The 17,510-nt window shown below is 58.6% G+C and overlaps 1 protein-coding gene, 4 non-coding genes and 2 pseudogenes across 5 annotated transcripts; all 7 read left to right on the top strand.

Moving 5' to 3' along the window:
- Positions 1-426: 426 nt before the first annotated feature.
- On the top strand, positions 427-621 carry LOC149338669 (U2 spliceosomal RNA). Its single transcript, XR_016283902.1, has one exon. It is a non-coding gene; the product is annotated as a U2 spliceosomal RNA (small nuclear RNA).
- A 5,680-nt stretch (positions 622-6,301) lies between these two features.
- On the top strand, positions 6,302-6,473 carry LOC149338668 (U2 spliceosomal RNA; annotated as a pseudogene).
- Positions 6,474-7,371: 898 nt separating this feature from the next.
- Positions 7,372-7,564, top strand: LOC149338667 (U2 spliceosomal RNA). Its single transcript, XR_016283953.1, has one exon. It is a non-coding gene; the product is annotated as a U2 spliceosomal RNA (small nuclear RNA).
- An 899-nt stretch (positions 7,565-8,463) lies between these two features.
- LOC149338666 (U2 spliceosomal RNA) lies at positions 8,464-8,656 on the top strand. The gene has a single exon (XR_016283952.1). It is a non-coding gene; the product is annotated as a U2 spliceosomal RNA (small nuclear RNA).
- An 804-nt stretch (positions 8,657-9,460) lies between these two features.
- Positions 9,461-11,121, top strand: LOC149338665 (uncharacterized). Its single transcript, XM_089550343.1, has one exon. The coding sequence runs from the start codon at positions 9,731-9,733 to the stop codon at positions 11,036-11,038; it is 1,308 nt and encodes a 435-aa protein (XP_089406469.1). The 5' UTR covers positions 9,461-9,730; the 3' UTR covers positions 11,039-11,121.
- Positions 11,122-16,100: 4,979 nt separating this feature from the next.
- On the top strand, positions 16,101-16,274 carry LOC149338664 (U2 spliceosomal RNA; annotated as a pseudogene).
- An 897-nt stretch (positions 16,275-17,171) lies between these two features.
- Positions 17,172-17,364, top strand: LOC149338663 (U2 spliceosomal RNA). The gene has a single exon (XR_016283951.1). It is a non-coding gene; the product is annotated as a U2 spliceosomal RNA (small nuclear RNA).
- Positions 17,365-17,510: the final 146 nt, after the last annotated feature.

The raw sequence follows: 17,510 nt of genomic DNA, 5'->3' as shown, positions 1-17,510 counted from the left end.
TGTGTGGGCGCCTTTGTTTTGTGGCGCCAGCGTGGCGTCGCTTCGTTGCAGGGTCGGCCTCAGCGCGCGATGTTCCCCCTGCTCCAGCGCGTACGAGCGCGCCTGTTCCAACAGGCGTGCTTGGACAGAATCCAACTACCAGAAGAGGAGTTTTTGCGGCGGTGGAGCACCCGCTTCATCGCCGCCGACAGGGGTCGCGTGACGGTGCGGCTCCTGCCCTATTAAGTGTGTGACGTGCGCGTTGGTGGTATGTACCGTAGTGCGTGCTTCCCCCGCGCGTTCTGGACATTTGAGGACAATCCGGACTCTCGTGGAGTTTGTTGGTGTTTGTGTTGGTTGTCGCCTTTTGTATCTTTTTTTTCGCGACTCGTGTTATTGAGCGACGAATGTCGCTGTATTGTTCATTTGCCTGTTCGAGGGACTGTGGTCCCTTTTATGTACTTGTGGGTCCAATAAATTTCTCTTTATCTGTTCTTATCAGCTTAATATCTGATATGTGGTCTTATTTGGACCCAAGATGTTAAACTGATTTTTGGAGCGCGGCGGAGTGTTCGGGGCTTGCCCCACCACCGCCACGGGTCGACCCGGTATTGCACTACCTCCGGGACCGGCCCAGCGACTCCCCCATCCCTGGGGGAGCAAAAACCTAATTCTAAAATCAGATCACGAAATCCCAACACGACAATCAGCTCAGAAACAGCAAAGCCGCGCAGTGCTGTGTGACGGCCTGCCTGGTCTACGCTGCAGGCAATTTCTCGTGTCTTGCTCGGTGACGTGCTTTCACGTTTATTCGCTATCCGCTTTGCTGCGCGAGTCGGCGCATTTTGATGCTCGCAGAAGAGGAAAAAAAAAAAAAACACACCGCCGGCGCAGTCTCGGGCATTTGGCCAACAGCGCATTGTCACATCCCTTTCCCGCGGCGCCCATGGCCTCGGGATGAAACCTGCTCCCCGCGCGCTTCCTTTCGCCCTTTCAAGGCGTGTCTGGCAGGTTTTTCGGGCGGGAGAGAAGCAAGACAGAAACCGGTCTTGCGGAATAGTCTTAGCCCTTTGGCTAAGACGATCTGAGCCTTTTGGCTAAGATGCGAGTGTAGTATCTATTCTTAGCCACAACTAGAGAATGGTCAGCGCGCTCGCTCCACTCTTACTCCCCCCCCCCCCTCCTGTTCCCCCATTTGCCGTTTGTGATGTTTTCGAGACCTACTTGCTTATCTGTGCGTTCTCCTGCCCTAATTGTCAATTGAGAGATGAGAAATGGCACCAGCGCTGTTACCGGTGCGCTGGGTGCTCCCTCATGTCCTGTTCTTTCACTTATCACTCAGACTTGCTGGCGTTTACCCGATAACGAGCGTTATCTGTGAAAATACTCCCTACCATGTTAGACACTCCGGCTGGAAAGATAAGGGCATGCGATGCCGCTCGCAATTGCCAAATAGCCAACTGCTGCACCGTCCACCGGTATGTGGCGCCACCTGTGCTGCTAATCCGGAGGGTTTTCAAGCCCGGGCTTATCGGGATTATCGCTTCTCGGCCTTTTGGCTAAGATCAAAGTGTAGTCTGGGGGCACGCCATTCTGCACTTTTTGCGTATCTGTCCGTCGTGCTGCGACTTTTTTTTTGTTTTTTTGTATTTGTTGTGTGTATCTGTCTTTTCAGTCGCTGCCGGGTGCAGCCTGAGTGGTCCTGCCGAGGAATCCCTGGTTGCCGGTTGTCTGCAAGCTTGGCCATCACCTGGCGACACGGTTCCTGCTGCCTGGGCGGATCATCATCGTTGCATGCTGCATGATTATTGTTGCATGATCAAGTGTGCATGCTATTGTTCTGTGTCTTTTTCTCTTTCCTCTCTTGCCTCGTCGCTTGACGAGAAGTGTGCATGAAATATTTTGTTTTTTGAGTGTTATTTCTTTTTTGGCTCGTCCATTGCGACGAGAAGTGTTATTTCTGTTTGTCGCCTTTCTCACTCCCTCCCCCTTCTTTCTCTTTTATTCTGGTCTCACCGGGCGCTCTGTCCGACGAGGCTCGCTCCCTGAGCTACTTTACTCTACGGCCCCCTGGCAGCTGCCTCTCTCGCTCTCTCTTTCCTCCTTAGCTCGCTTGCTCTGGGCGTGTTAGGGCCACCTGTTTTTCTCTCTCTCTGCTCGCTCGCTCTGTGCCGCGCTCGGCCACTCTGTCGCCCTCGTTGCTCGCTGCTTGTACCACGTGGGCGCAACCTATTGTCTCTGCTTCCCCCCTTTCTCTGTCTGTGCGTTCGCTCGCTCGCTAGCGTCCAGCCCGTCCGCTCAGGCTCGTCTCTGCCTCTGCGCCCGCCTGGGCCGCTCGCTTTCTCTCTCTCCCGCTTCCTCCGCTCCTCCTCGCGCCAGCCCGGCCGCTCGGCCGCCGCTGACTCACCCCGCCGGCGCGTCTGCCTGGCGCCGCCATAGAAAGCCGCGAGGCACCTTGCCACGCGCTTTGAAGTCGCTTCGCCGTGTGTTTGCACTGAGGGAAATCCCTCGCTGCATGTAATCGGCGAATTTCGCCCCGACTTCTATATTTCTCTCCCTTTATTTCCAGCAGAATGGCGTCCCCCCCGACCAGCACCGCGTCTAGCCCATGCCGACCCGGATCGCAGCCGCGCCGTGATGGAAGCACATTAACGTTGTGTTTTCCTCTGGCGCGCACGTTCCGATGCACGGAAGAGGGATGCTCCATGGCGTACTCCCCGGCCGTGTGGACGTCCAGGCGGCAGTCCCTCGTTCGACACCTAGAAGGCAACCATGGCGTGCGCATTCGTCGGATCGTGAACCTCTGCGCGCTGTGCAACGAGGACATCGGGATCCGACCGACTGTTCACGGATGCCTTGCCGGAGGGAGGTTCGAGGAGGCCGCTACTGCGGAGAACCGCCACCAGTGCGCTGAGTGTCCATTGACCTTCACTACCAAGAAGGGATTGGACAACCACCACTCGTGGCACCGCAGGAAAGCGGCCTCAGAGGCTCAGCCGCCCCGTCCCGTGCCGTCCGTGACTCGTCGCCCGAGGACTCGCCGCTCTCCAGCCGCGTCGGAGGATTCCTCGTCGGAAGTGGAACAACCAGGCTCGCCCGCGTCCTGCCCCGGGCCGTCCAGAACGCTTCGCCCCAGGACTCGCCGCTCCCCAGCACCGTCCGAAGACGCCGCATCGGAAACGGAACCGACGGACTCGCCTCCACCGAGCAGCGAATCATCGTGGTCGCCCCCTCCACCCTCATCGCCTTCTCTTTTCTCCGCAGGAAACTCGGACAGCGAAGACGAACCAGCAAGCCCTGCACCAGCCAGCAGCGAGCAGCGCATCTCGACGCAGAGCGACCGAGAGGAATCACCTGCACCCACCTTCCCGGAAGAAGAGGACGGCCCAACGCAAGGAGAAGAGGAAGCGGAGTCAAGCCAACAGGAGGAAGGACACAGCATCGACCCCCTGGCATCCCTGACCGAGGACGAGGGCGTTCTCGCCGACCACACCAGACGCCTCCGGCGTTTGCTGTGCGAGCCTGTTTCTGACGAGAGTTGGGATGGCTTTCTCTCTGTTTTGCAGGAAGCCATCGCGGAGGTTGGGAAGGCGGTAAAGCTGCCGCCGGCTCCGGCGGGCGGTAAGCCGCGCCGCCCGATCAACCCCGAGAACGCTCAGCAGATCCAGTCGCTCTACCGCAGGAATCGCCGTAGAGCCGTACGCCTGATCGTGGAAGGCGAATCGTCTCTCTGCCCGGTCCCTCTGCAAGATCTACAGGACCACTTCACCACCACCTGGGGACCGAAAGAAGCGGACACCACCCTCCTCCTCAACAAGACGAGCCTCATCGAAGCGTCGGAATTCCCCCTAGACGACTTCACCGAGGAAGAAGTTCTCCGCAAGCTGCGCAAGTGTGAGAACACCGCCCCGGGCAACGACCGCATCACCTACCACCACTGGCGCACCACCGACCCGGAAGCCAAGTTCCTGACCGCCGTCTTCAACGCCTGCGTCAAGTTCAAGAGAGTGCCCCCAGCGTGGAAGGAGTCCAGGACCATTCTCATCCACAAGAAGGGACAACTAGAGGACGTCACCAACTGGCGCCCCATCGCCCTCGGCTCGACGATCTCAAAGCTGTACGCCGGTTGCCTCGCATCCAGGCTGCAGCGTTGGTTCGGAGAGCACGAGACGCTCTCGCGCTGCCAAAAGGGGTTCCTGCCGCACGATGGCGTGTTCGAGCACAACTTCGTGTTGCAGGAGCGCCTTGACGCGGCGCGGGCTGGCCGCGGGGAGCTGTGCGTCGCCTTCCTCGACTTCGCCAACGCCTTCGGCTCCGTCGCCCACAACGCCATCGTGGACGCCCTTCGAGGAGCCGGCGCCGGGGACGACTTCTGCGCCATCGTCGCCGACCTCTACCGCGACAACACCACCCGCATCGTGGCGAAGGACGGAGCAACGCAGCCCATTGACATCTCCGCCGGAATTCGTCAGGGCTGCCCCCTCAGCGGACTCCTCTTCAACCTAGTCATCGACCCAGTGCTGCGGGAAGTCCAGGGAGACGAGCGACAGCACAACATCCTGGCCTACGCGGACGACCTGACCCCACTCGCCGACAACCCGGAACAACTTCAAGAGCGAATCGACCAAGTGGCAGCGCTCTCTTCCAGGTTGGGCCTAAAACTCAACCCTGCGAAGTGCAAGACGCTCCACCTCTCCGGCAAGACCCCCGTGGGAACGAGACCGACCGTCTTCAACATCGACGGCATCGACATCCCGACCATTAACGACTTTGAGTCTCAATCTTTTCTAGGGCGCCCCGTCGGCTTCAGCGTGTTCCCGGACACGGCGACAGTCGACCAGGCCATCGACGTAGGCACCCGCCTGCTGACCTCAATGCTCGCCCCGTGGCAGAGGTTGGACGCTGTTAAAACATTTGTCTACCCAGCGCTCAACTTCTCCATGCGGTGCGGGTTGTTGGGGAAGGCAGAGTGGGAACGCCTCGACGAAGCCCTGCGACCACTCATTAAACGCACTCTCTATCTTCCAGTGAGTGCGGCTAACGAGTACATCTACGGCAGCGCAGCAGCGGGCGCGGCGGGAATCCCCCTCGCAGCAGAGCTCAGCGACATCTGCCGCATCGACAGCGCCTTTAAATTGCTCTCTTCTCATGACGCAGAGGTTCGAGACCTGGCGAAGCGAGCAGTCACCGAGGTCACGACCAAAAGACTAGGACGACAAGTGACCGAGGCGGACGTCGCAGCCTACCTCAGCGGGGAGACGGAGGGCGACTTTAGGGCGCGAGCCACGCAGCTGAAGTCCGTATGGACGGAGGCGCGCAAGGCGTCCCGGCGACTCGAGGTTACGTGGGAGATGCGGGACGGTGCCCCCTACATCACCTGCGCCGACGTAACTTTGGCGCCGAAGCACCGAACGAAGGTCGTGAAGAAGCTGCGATCGATCGCGACGTGCGCACGAAATCACACTCTCCAGCAAAAACCCAGTCAGGGGAAGGTGATGGAGTGCGTCGCCGCCGATCCTAGCAGCTCTCACTTCATGCGTTCCGGTCTCTTTACCCGTTTCTGTGACTGGCGTTTCATCCACAGGGCGAGGCTGAACCTGCTGCCACTGAACGGGGCCAGGCCGTGGGTGCGTGCAGGAGACCAGCGGTGCAGAGTATGCGGACACGGACAGGAAACCCTCCCCCACGTTCTCTGCCACTGCATGCGTCAGAGCGCCGCCTACCAGACCCGGCACAACAAAATCGTGAACCGGCTGAAAACAGCTGCGAAGAAGCGATTCACCGTCACCCACGAGAACCAACCCGTGGGAACGACTAACCTCAAGCCGGACCTCGTCCTGGCGCGAGGGGAGTCGGCGATTGTCATTGACGTCACTTGCACCTTTGACAATCGCAAAACTGCCTTCGATGCGGCGCGGGAGAATAAAGTCGTAAAGTACGAGCCCGTTCGCCAGTACCTGCTGCGAAAATTCCAGCGGGTCAGCATCGAGGCAGTCGTTGTTGGAGCGCTCGGCTCTTGGGACCCCAACAACGACAAAGTGATGAGGCGTCTTTGTAGCAAAAGCTACTTGCGCCTCTTCAAGAAGCTGGTAGTGAGCGACACTATCGCAGCTTCTCGCGAAGTCTACTCCACACACGTGGCTGCAAAATGAGGGCGTTGCGCTTCGGCGGACCTCGCAGTCACGTGTTGGAAGACTTCTTACACACACAACAGCACACACACTCCACACACGCGGGCGAATAAAGCTTACAGACGAGACTTCCGATAAAAAGGAACGAACAATAATCAGATATGCTGAAATAAGAACTAGGAAATGTCCCGAAACATTTCTGAAAAAACTCTGTTCTTATCAGCTTAATATCTGATATGTGGTCTTATTTGGACCCAAGATGTTAAACTGATTTTTGGAGCGCGGCGGAGTGTTCGGGGCTTGCCCCACCACCGCCACGGGTCGACCCGGTATTGCACTACCTCCGGGACCGGCCCAGCGACTCCCCCATCCCTGGGGGAGCAAAAACCTAATTCTAAAATCAGATCACGAAATCCCAACACGACAATCAGCTCAGAAACAGCAAAGCCGCGCAGTGCTGTGTGACGGCCTGCCTGGTCTACGCTGCAGGCAATTTCTCGTGTCTTGCTCGGTGACGTGCTTTCACGTTTATTCGCTATCCGCTTTGCTGCGCGAGTCGGCGCATTTTGATGCTCGCAGAAGAGGAAAAAAAAAAAAAACACACCGCCGGCGCAGTCTCGGGCATTTGGCCAACAGCGCATTGTCACATCCCTTTCCCGCGGCGCCCATGGCCTCGGGATGAAACCTGCTCCCCGCGCGCTTCCTTTCGCCCTTTCAAGGCGTGTCTGGCAGGTTTTTCGGGCGGGAGAGAAGCAAGACAGAAACCGGTCTTGCGGAATAGTCTTAGCCCTTTGGCTAAGACGATCTGAGCCTTTTGGCTAAGATGCGAGTGTAGTATCTATTCTTAGCCACAACTAGAGAATGGTCAGCGCGCTCGCTCCACTCTTACTCCCCCCCCCCCCCTCCTGTTCCCCCATTTGCCGTTTGTGATGTTTTCGAGACCTACTTGCTTATCTGTGCGTTCTCCTGCCCTAATTGTCAATTGAGAGATGAGAAATGGCACCAGCGCTGTTACCGGTGCGCTGGGTGCTCCCTCATGTCCTGTTCTTTCACTTATCACTCAGACTTGCTGGCGTTTACCCGATAACGAGCGTTATCTGTGAAAATACTCCCTACCATGTTAGACACTCCGGCTGGAAAGATAAGGGCATGCGATGCCGCTCGCAATTGCCAAATAGCCAACTGCTGCACCGTCCACCGGTATGTGGCGCCACCTGTGCTGCTAATCCGGAGGGTTTTCAAGCCCGGGCTTATCGGGATTATCGCTTCTCGGCCTTTTGGCTAAGATCAAAGTGTAGTATCTGTTCTTATCAGCTTAATATCTGATATGTGGTCTTATTTGGACCCAAGATGTTAAACTGATTTTTGGAGCGCGGCGGAGTGTTCGGGGCTTGCCCCACCACCGCCACGGGTCGACCCGGTATTGCACTACCTCCGGGACCGGCCCAGCGACTCCCCCATCCCTGGGGGAGCAAAAACCTAATTCTAAAATCAGATCACGAAATCCCAACACGACAATCAGCTCAGAAACAGCAAAGCCGCGCAGTGCTGTGTGACGGCCTGCCTGGTCTACGCTGCAGGCAATTTCTCGTGTCTTGCTCGGTGACGTGCTTTCACGTTTATTCGCTATCCGCTTTGCTGCGCGAGTCGGCGCATTTTGATGCTCGCAGAAGAGGAAAAAAAAAAAAAACACACCGCCGGCGCAGTCTCGGGCATTTGGCCAACAGCGCATTGTCACATCCCTTTCCCGCGGCGCCCATGGCCTCGGGATGAAACCTGCTCCCCGCGCGCTTCCTTTCGCCCTTTCAAGGCGTGTCTGGCAGGTTTTTCGGGCGGGAGAGAAGCAAGACAGAAACCGGTCTTGCGGAATAGTCTTAGCCCTTTGGCTAAGACGATCTGAGCCTTTTGGCTAAGATGCGAGTGTAGTATCTATTCTTAGCCACAACTAGAGAATGGTCAGCGCGCTCGCTCCACTCTTACTCCCCCCCCCCCCCCTCCTGTTCCCCCATTTGCCGTTTGTGATGTTTTCGAGACCTACTTGCTTATCTGTGCGTTCTCCTGCCCTAATTGTCAATTGAGAGATGAGAAATGGCACCAGCGCTGTTACCGGTGCGCTGGGTGCTCCCTCATGTCCTGTTCTTTCACTTATCACTCAGACTTGCTGGCGTTTACCCGATAACGAGCGTTATCTGTGAAAATACTCCCTACCATGTTAGACACTCCGGCTGGAAAGATAAGGGCATGCGATGCCGCTCGCAATTGCCAAATAGCCAACTGCTGCACCGTCCACCGGTATGTGGCGCCACCTGTGCTGCTAATCCGGAGGGTTTTCAAGCCCGGGCTTATCGGGATTATCGCTTCTCGGCCTTTTGGCTAAGATCAAAGTGTAGTATCTGTTCTTATCAGCTTAATATCTGATATGTGGTCTTATTTGGACCCAAGATGTTAAACTGATTTTTGGAGCGCGGCGGAGTGTTCGGGGCTTGCCCCACCACCGCCACGGGTCGACCCGGTATTGCACTACCTCCGGGACCGGCCCAGCGACTCCCCCATCCCTGGGGGAGCAAAAACCTAATTCTAAAATCAGATCACGAAATCCCAACACGACAATCAGCTCAGAAACAGCAAAGCCGCGCAGTGCTGTGTGACGGCCTGCCTGGTCTACGCTGCAGGCAATTTCTCGTGTCTTGCTCGGTGACGTGCTTTCACGTTTATTCGCTATCCGCTTTGCTGCGCGAGTCGGCGCATTTTGATGCTCGCAGAAGAGGAAAAAAAAAAAAAACACACCGCCGGCGCAGTCTCGGGCATTTGGCCAACAGCGCATTGTCACATCCCTTTCCCGCGGCGCCCATGGCCTCGGGATGAAACCTGCTCCCCGCGCGCTTCCTTTCGCCCTTTCAAGGCGTGTCTGGCAGGTTTTTCGGGCGGGAGAGAAGCAAGACAGAAACCGGTCTTGCGGAATAGTCTTAGCCCTTTGGCTAAGACGATCTGAGCCTTTTGGCTAAGATGCGAGTGTAGTATCTATTCTTAGCCACAACTAGAGAATGGTCAGCGCGCTCGCTCCACTCTTACTCCCCCCCCCCCCCTCCTGTTCCCCCATTTGCCGTTTGTGATGTTTTCGAGACCTACTTGCTTATCTGTGCGTTCTCCTGCCCTAATTGTCAATTGAGAGATGAGAAATGGCACCAGCGCTGTTACCGGTGCGCTGGGTGCTCCCTCATGTCCTGTTCTTTCACTTATCACTCAGACTTGCTGGCGTTTACCCGATAACGAGCGTTATCTGTGAAAATACTCCCTACCATGTTAGACACTCCGGCTGGAAAGATAAGGGCATGCGATGCCGCTCGCAATTGCCAAATAGCCAACTGCTGCACCGTCCACCGGTATGTGGCGCCACCTGTGCTGCTAATCCGGAGGGTTTTCAAGCCCGGGCTTATCGGGATTATCGCTTCTCGGCCTTTTGGCTGCGACGGACGTGTCGCGCTGCGCTCCGCTCGCGATCGTTTTTTCGTGCGTGCGCTGCTCCCGGCGGGCCCCCGGATTCAACGTTCCGGAGGTCCCGCCTGCCGTCCTGCTGCCCGGCGCCGCGTTCCTGTCGTGGTGACCCGGGCGCCGTCGCGATGGAAAGACCCTGCCCTGCAGTGCGCCCCACAAAGGCGCAATGCTTTCTGTTCACTGTGCCGGAACCTGTTCCGGCCGATCGCCTCATCGACCTGCTCGAGGAGGTGCTCGGAGTCGGGGGGCTGACGTATTTGCAGCACCTCGGTGGTTTCCGCTTCCTGGCCGCCGTGTCTTCCATGGCGCAGGCTGCGAAAATGGTGGCGTTGGGCTCGCTGCTCATCGCCGGAAAGGAGGTGCCGCTGGAGCAAATGGGTGTTCCAGTGGTGCACGTGACGGTTTTCCGTCTTCCCCCGTGCGTCAGCGACGAGGACCTCGCCGCGGCGTTCCAGCCGTACGGGAAGGTGCGCGCCATCACCGAGGTCGCCTTCCAGTCCAGAAACCGCATCGGGAACGGGACGCGCCTGGTGAAGCTCGAAATGACCCGGGCTCCGCCGAACTTCCTCACGGTGGCCGGTGTTCGAGCCATGATCGAATACCGGGGCATGAAGCGCGTCTGTTCCCGGTGCGGCGCCGAGGGCCACTTCGGCGCTACGTGCAAGGCGGTGCGCTGCGGCCGCTGCGGCGCGTACGGGCACATCGGCGCCAACTGTAAGCCGGTGTGCAAGAGGTGCGGAGGCGACCACCCGACCTCCGACTGCGTCGTGCCGCGGTCATACGCGGCGGCCGCTGCTGCCGCGGCTGCCAGGTCGTCCGGGGGGCCTGGCGAGGAACCCTGGCCGCGTGTGGATCCTGAGGCGTCTGGCGGTCCTGCGGAGCTCTCCCCGGCCGCGGAGGAGGAGGACGACGACGACAAGTCGTCAACCGTCACCCTGGGGGCCGCCTCTGACGCGGCGACTTCCGGACTCACCTCCGACGACGAGTCGCCGGAGAAGCATTCCACTGCCCAGTCGGACTCGGAGGCTTCGACTTCCGACACCGTTGACTCCGAGGGCCAGGCCCCGTCGCCGCAGCCGGCTGCGGTCGAGTCCCCGCGGTCCGACGTGCGGCGGCCGTCGCTGCCCCACGTGCCCCCCGCTAATCTGGAGGCGCTCGACAACGCCCCGCGTTCCCTGCTCCCGGCAGTCTCCGGCCCAGCCCCCGCGGGTACGGACGCCTCGTCGTCCGGTGCCGCAGCTACGAGGCGCCCTGTCGCGTCGAAGCTCTCTCTGACGCGCCGCGCTGCCAAGACGGCGCAGGCGGACGACGCCAAGAGGCAGCTCTCGTCCGCCGAGAGCGGCGGTTCTTCTTCGGGAGCGGCCGCGCCCCTCAAGAAAGTGAGGAAGACGCCCGACGGCACCGAGATGGACTTCTCGGACGCCGAAAGTTAATCGCCATGGCGCCGCCTTCACGGCTTGTCGGCCGCAACGGCCGCGCTCTCCTCCTCTCCCTCTTCGCGGTGGCTTCGGCGCTGCTTAGTCGGCGCCGCTCGCCCGCCACCGCTCTGCGTGATCAGCTGATAGCCGCATCGGCCTCGCCGGCGCGGCTTGCGAACGACGGACTGTGTTTGTGTTGTGCAGTGTGTGTGTGCGCGTGTGACTGGAGTATTTTTCACCCAGCCGCGTGTGCCGCACGGACCTTACTGCTAGACGCATCGATCAGCGTGTCGTCGCCTGCCCGCCGCTGCCGGAGACCGGTCGCCTGGAGCCCTCGCACGGAGCTCCGACGCCTCCCCGAGCGCCGTCCCTGCACCGGTGTTTGGTCGCGCCCACAGACTTTGCCCGACAAACTTTACCGTGAGTCCGTCAGTTTTCCCTTTGTTCCCATGTTCTGTTGCTTTGTTTTGTTGTGCGGTTTTCCTTTTGCTTTGTTATGATGGCGTCTTTTCGTTTCGTTTCCTTTAACGCGCAAGGTTTTCGGCACCCCGACAAGCAGCGGGAAGTGCTACACCTTGCGCGTGCGCATCGAGTTGATGTTTTATTTTTGCAAGAGTGCAATTTCCGCTCTGCTTCTGATGTTTTGACTTTTCGTTCGCGTTTCAATGTTGATGCGTATTTTTCTTTAACGGACTCACGGTGTTGTGGCGTGGGCGTGATTTTCCTCTCGCCGGCGTACAGGACTAGTGCGCACTGCACTTACGGCATTGACGGCCGCGTCATCGCGGTAGATGTGTTTTTGGATGGCCGGAGAGTGCGTTTTGTCAATGTGTACGCGCCTGTAACCCGTAGCTTGACAAACGACTTCTTTCGGTCGATCACGTCGTACCTGCTCGATGACGTTCCCCTCATTCTCCTCGGGGATTTCAACTGCGTACTTGACACCTTGCGGGATGTTAGGGGTCCGGGCCACGGTGCATCTAACTATCACGCCAAGGAGCTGGGCAAGCTTGTGAAACAGCTTAAGCTGCAGGACGCGTGGGTCGCTCTCCATGGCGACCTTTTCGCCGCCACGCGGGTTCGGGGCCAGAGCGCGACTAGGATAGACCGCGTCTACCTTCCCTCCGCTTTGGTACCACTCTTGTCGGAGTGCTCAGTGGTGCCTTTTCCGCAAGGAACCCGGCCGCTTAGCGATCACTTCCCAGTTACCGTCGTGTTGCGGGCTTCGCCCGGTCGCACCGCCACCCCCCTCACGTGGCGCATGGACCTCTCCGTGTTGCACGACGACGTGTGCATCGCGGAAGTCCGTGCCCAGCTGGCGACTTCCGTTGCTGGCGTGAGAGACTTTTCCCCCGCAGTGTGGGACGCCTTGAAGAGCTCGTGGCGCGAGGTGCTCATTAGCGCAGGCAAAGCGCGCCGTGTCCGCCTGACCGGTGCGCTTAACGACATCATGCGCCGTATGCGCATAGTGAAGGAAGGTGGCGAGCTGACGTTCGCAATGCGCGAGTACCTCGACACCTTGCGGGTCAGGTACCACCGCGTGTTGCAGGAGAGCGCGCGCGCGTCGCGTTTAGCCAAAGCCTCTCAGCTCCCGCTGGACGACGCCGCCGATCTCGGCTATGCTCGCTCGCTCAGCGAGAGGAACGGCCGCCCGCCTCGCATCGAGGAAGTTTCTCTCGCGGACGGCTCGACTTCGTCGGAGCCTTCCGAGGTCCGGCGCGTTTTCGCGTCGCATTTTGCGGCACTTTGTTCGTCGCGCGGCTTGGCGGCGCGTAGCGACTTTGAGGAGGCGGTCGCAGCTTTCTGCGGCCCGCTTCCACAGCTCTCGGACGAGGCCTGCAGCGCGCTTTGCTCTCCAGCCACTCTGGAGGAAGTCCGCGAGGCCCTGCGGGCCATGAACCAGTCCACCGCCCTGGGTCCTGACGGCTTAGTAGCTGGGTTTTACTCCGTCTTCTTCGACACCGTCGGAAGCTTGCTGCTCCGGCTGGTGAACGGCCTTTTGGTGTCTCGGCAGAAACCAGCTTCGTTCAGTGTGGGCCGGATTGTGTTGCTGTTGAAGGACGGCATGCCACCATCGCAGCCCGGGTCCTGGAGGCCCATCACTCTCCTCAACAGCGACTACAAGCTGGTCGCCACACTGCTCGTCAGGCGGTTGCGGGCTTACCTGGGCGACTTGGTTAGCCCTTTCCAGTCTTGCGCCGTACCGGGGCGATCTGTTTTCGCCTCGCTCACGCTGACGCGTGACGTTTTCGCTTACGCGTGCGCGAAACAGATTAGTGGAGCCTTCGTGTCGCTCGACCAGGCCAAGGCGTTTGACGGCGTAGAGCACGGCTACCTCTTCGCCGTGCTGCGCTGCTTTGGCCTGCCTCCAGACTTTGTGGCAGTCATCCGGGAGCTCTACAGTGGCCTGACAAGCCAACTTTTGCTGAACGGCGCCATCGCCGGAGATTTCTCTGTGACGCGGGGAGTGCGGCAGGGGTGTCCGCTCTCGCCTGCCCTCTTTGTTCTGTCACTCGACCCGCTCCTGCGCAGGGCGGCTTCGGACCGCCGCATCCGCGGCTTCCCGATGGTCGCGCAGGAAACCGTCGTTGTCTCCGCCTACGCGGATGACATTTCCGTCTTCGTTAGAGACGCGGACAGCTTTTTAGCCTTCCTGCATATCTTTCAAGAGTATGCATCGCTCTCGGGAGCGGAGCTCAACCCGGCGAAGAGCAACGCACTAGCTTTCGGCTCCTTTCGTGGCCCCCTGCCCGTCGCGGTGCCCTTCGTGGACGCCGTCCGGGTACTCGGGGTGCTTTTCGAACCTGGCGGTGTCTCGCCCCGCGCCTGGGAGGAGGTCCTGACGCGTGCCACGCGAGCTCTCGCGGACGCCGCGCCCCACCACCTCTCGCTCAGTTCGAAGGCTGTCGCGGTTAAAACGCGCGTTTGCGCCTTCGCTTTCTATGTCGCGCGGGTAGCGACAATCCCGCGCCGTACTGCGGGACGCCTCGCGTCTCTCATTGTTACGTTTGTGTGGGACGGCGGCCCCGCGCTTGTCGCCCGCCGCTTTCTCGAACTGCCGCCCAGTAGGGGAGGCCTCGGCCTCCCATGCATTCCTACAGTGGGCAGGGCACTTGGTGCCAGGCTCGTTGCCAGCCTTCTTGAATCGGAGAGCTATCCAGGCCGCGGTCTGTTATTGTACTGGATGAGCACAGCGCGTCGCGCCTTTACGTCTGCGCGATACACAGGTCCCCAAGCCGAGCGGCCATCCCCCTATTACAGGGCGGTGGCCGGTTTGAAGTTGGCGCTCGACGCCGACGCTCCAGACATTGATTTCTACAATACGCCCGCCTCTAGGGTCAGTGAAGTGATTTGTGTCAGCCGTCTCTCTCGAGACGAGCAGCAGAGGACATCCGCGTCCCAATGGAGGGCCTGGGCCTCCGCCAGGCTCCCTAGTGAAGTGAAAGACTTTGACTGGCACAGGCGCTGGGGCGTCCTCCCAACGCGCCAGCGCCTGGCAGCATGGGGCATCGTGCCCAATGAACAGTGTGCGAATTGCGGCGCGCAAGAAACTGTGATACACGTATTTTACGAATGTATTGTTGCCCGTACTATGTGGCGTCTAGTGTATCGTATGTTTCAAGTGCGCGGTGGTCGAGGCAGACGCCAACGCGGCCCCTTCGCGCGCCTGGTGGTGGCCGCTACGATGTTTGTTCTGTGGCGACGGCGATGCCTCGCAGAGGCTCGCCGAACCCCCGCCCGCGCCATGTACCCAGCGCTGCAGAACCTGCGCCTCGTCATCTGGGAGTACCTGTCTGACCGGCTAGCGAATGATGGCGAGGCGCTGTTTCTGCGGCGCTGGCACACGAGGTTTTTTGTTGTGGGCAACGGCAGGCTGGAGATGAAGGCTCTGCCTTATTAGCCAGCCCCCCCCCACATCTTTGGCATTTTGTGCTGTAATGTGAAAGTGGTTCACAATTTTTACTTTCTTGCTCTGTTGTAGAGAGCCATTTTGGGCTCTCGCCCTGTGATCTTTTGAAGATGCATTCGCTGTATCTTTGTTGCTGTTATTGGTGTTACCGGTAATCTTGTTGTTAGTTTGTTGCGTAATTTTGGACGCATTTGTTTTCTCGATGCATTCTGTGTTGATCGGACGAATTGATATGTCTGAGAGCTATGTATATCAAGCGCAGATTGTTAATAAATTTCTCTTTGTGTAGTGACAGCAGCGTCCAAGTGGCGCGTTTGGTCGAACGCGCGGCTGCCGCACGAAGTGCGCGACTTTGAGTGGCTCAGGCGCTGGGGCGTCCTCCCAACGCGCCAGCGCCTAGCCAGGTGGGGCGTTGTCCCCAACGCAGAGTGCGCCAACTGTGGTGCTCCTGAGAGCCTCTCGCATGTATTTTTTGAGTGCGTCGTGGCTAAAACCATGTGGCGCCTGGTCTACAGACTGTTTCAAGTGCGCCACACCTCCCGTGGCAGGCGCCGGCGTGGCTGCTTCGAGCAGCTGGTGTTTTGTTCAGTGTTGTTTGTTTTGTGGCGGCGCAGGTGCCTCGCCGAGGCGCGCCGCACTCCCGCCCGTGCCATGTACCCGGCCTTGCAGAACCTGCGTCTCGTCGTCTGGAAGTACCTGTCTGACCGACTCGAAACAGACGGCGAGGCGCGGTTTCTGCGACGCTGGCACACGCGGTTTTATGTAGTGAGGGAGGGTAGGCTCGAGATGCCTCTCGTGCCCTACTAGCCCCCTCCCTCCCTGGTTTTCTTTTTACGATGTCAAGAGTTGTTTGATGCGTGCCATTGTGTCAATGTGTGTACACCCCGCCCCTCTTCCCTTTAGCGTGTGCCCTCCCCCCCACCCCCCCCCCCCATCTTTTAGTGTAAGGGGGCCATCCGCTCCGCCCTTGTTGAGGAGTGATTGGCAGGGTACTTTAGACTTTGCCTGCTCTTTAATTTGTAGGGGTAACTTAGTGCCCCGTACCCGCACCGTTTTACTTTGAGCGCCTGTTTGTTTAGTACAGCGCACAGGCCTTTTTTGTTCCTTTTGTGCGATCCCTGAGGGGACGTCCTGTTTGTACTGTACATGTTAGTGAGTACACAATAAATTTCTCTTTGTGTGTAGTATCTGTTCTTATCAGCTTAATATCTGATATGTGGTCTTATTTGGACCCAAGATGTTAAACTGATTTTTGGAGCGCGGCGGAGTGTTCGGGGCTTGCCCCACCACCGCCACGGGTCGACCCGGTATTGCACTACCTCCGGGACCGGCCCAGCGACTCCCCCATCCCTGGGGGAGCAAAAACCTAATTCTAAAATCAGATCACGAAATCCCAACACGACAATCAGCTCAGAAACAGCAAAGCCGCGCAGTGCTGTGTGACGGCCTGCCTGGTCTACGCTGCAGGCAATTTCTCGTGTCTTGCTCGGTGACGTGCTTTCACGTTTATTCGCTATCCGCTTTGCTGCGCGAGTCGGCGCATTTTGATGCTCGCAGAAGAGGAAAAAAAAAAAAAACACACCGCCGGCGCAGTCTCGGGCATTTGGCCAACAGCGCATTGTCACATCCCTTTCCCGCGGCGCCCATGGCCTCGGGATGAAACCTGCTCCCCGCGCGCTTCCTTTCGCCCTTTCAAGGCGTGTCTGGCAGGTTTTTCGGGCGGGAGAGAAGCAAGACAGAAACCGGTCTTGCGGAATAGTCTTAGCCCTTTGGCTAAGACGATCTGAGCCTTTTGGCTAAGATGCGAGTGTAGTATCTATTCTTAGCCACAACTAGAGAATGGTCAGCGCGCTCGCTCCACTCTTACTCCCCCCCCCCCCTCCTGTTCCCCCATTTGCCGTTTGTGATGTTTTCGAGACCTACTTGCTTATCTGTGCGTTCTCCTGCCCTAATTGTCAATTGAGAGATGAGAAATGGCACCAGCGCTGTTACCGGTGCGCTGGGTGCTCCCTCATGTCCTGTTCTTTCACTTATCACTCAGACTTGCTGGCGTTTACCCGATAACGAGCGTTATCTGTGAAAATACTCCCTACCATGTTAGACACTCCGGCTGGAAAGATAAGGGCATGCGATGCCGCTCGCAATTGCCAAATAGCCAACTGCTGCACCGTCCACCGGTATGTGGCGCCACCTGTGCTGCTAATCCGGAGGGTTTTCAAGCCCGGGCTTATCGGGATTATCGCTTCTCGGCCTTTTGGCTAAGATCAAAGTGTAGTATCTGTTCTTATCAGCTTAATATCTGATATGTGGTCTTATTTGGACCCAAGATGTTAAACTGATTTTTGGAGCGCGGCGGAGTGTTCGGGGCTTGCCCCACCACCGCCACGGGTCGACCCGGTATTGCACTACCTCCGGGACCGGCCCAGCGACTCCCCCATCCCTGGGGGAGCAAAAACCTAATTCTAAAATCAGATCACGAAATCCCAACACGACAATCAGCTCAGAAACAGCAAAGCCGCGCAGTGCTGTGTGACGGCCTGCCTGGTCTACGCTGCAGGCAATTTCTCGTGTCTTGCT

This window comes from Amblyomma mixtum, chromosome 6, assembly GCF_055824585.1.
Source record: "Amblyomma mixtum isolate Tamu chromosome 6, ASM5582458v1, whole genome shotgun sequence".
Taxonomy (NCBI): domain Eukaryota; kingdom Metazoa; phylum Arthropoda; class Arachnida; order Ixodida; family Ixodidae; genus Amblyomma; species Amblyomma mixtum.
This window is presented reverse-complemented; position numbering and strand designations above follow the sequence as displayed.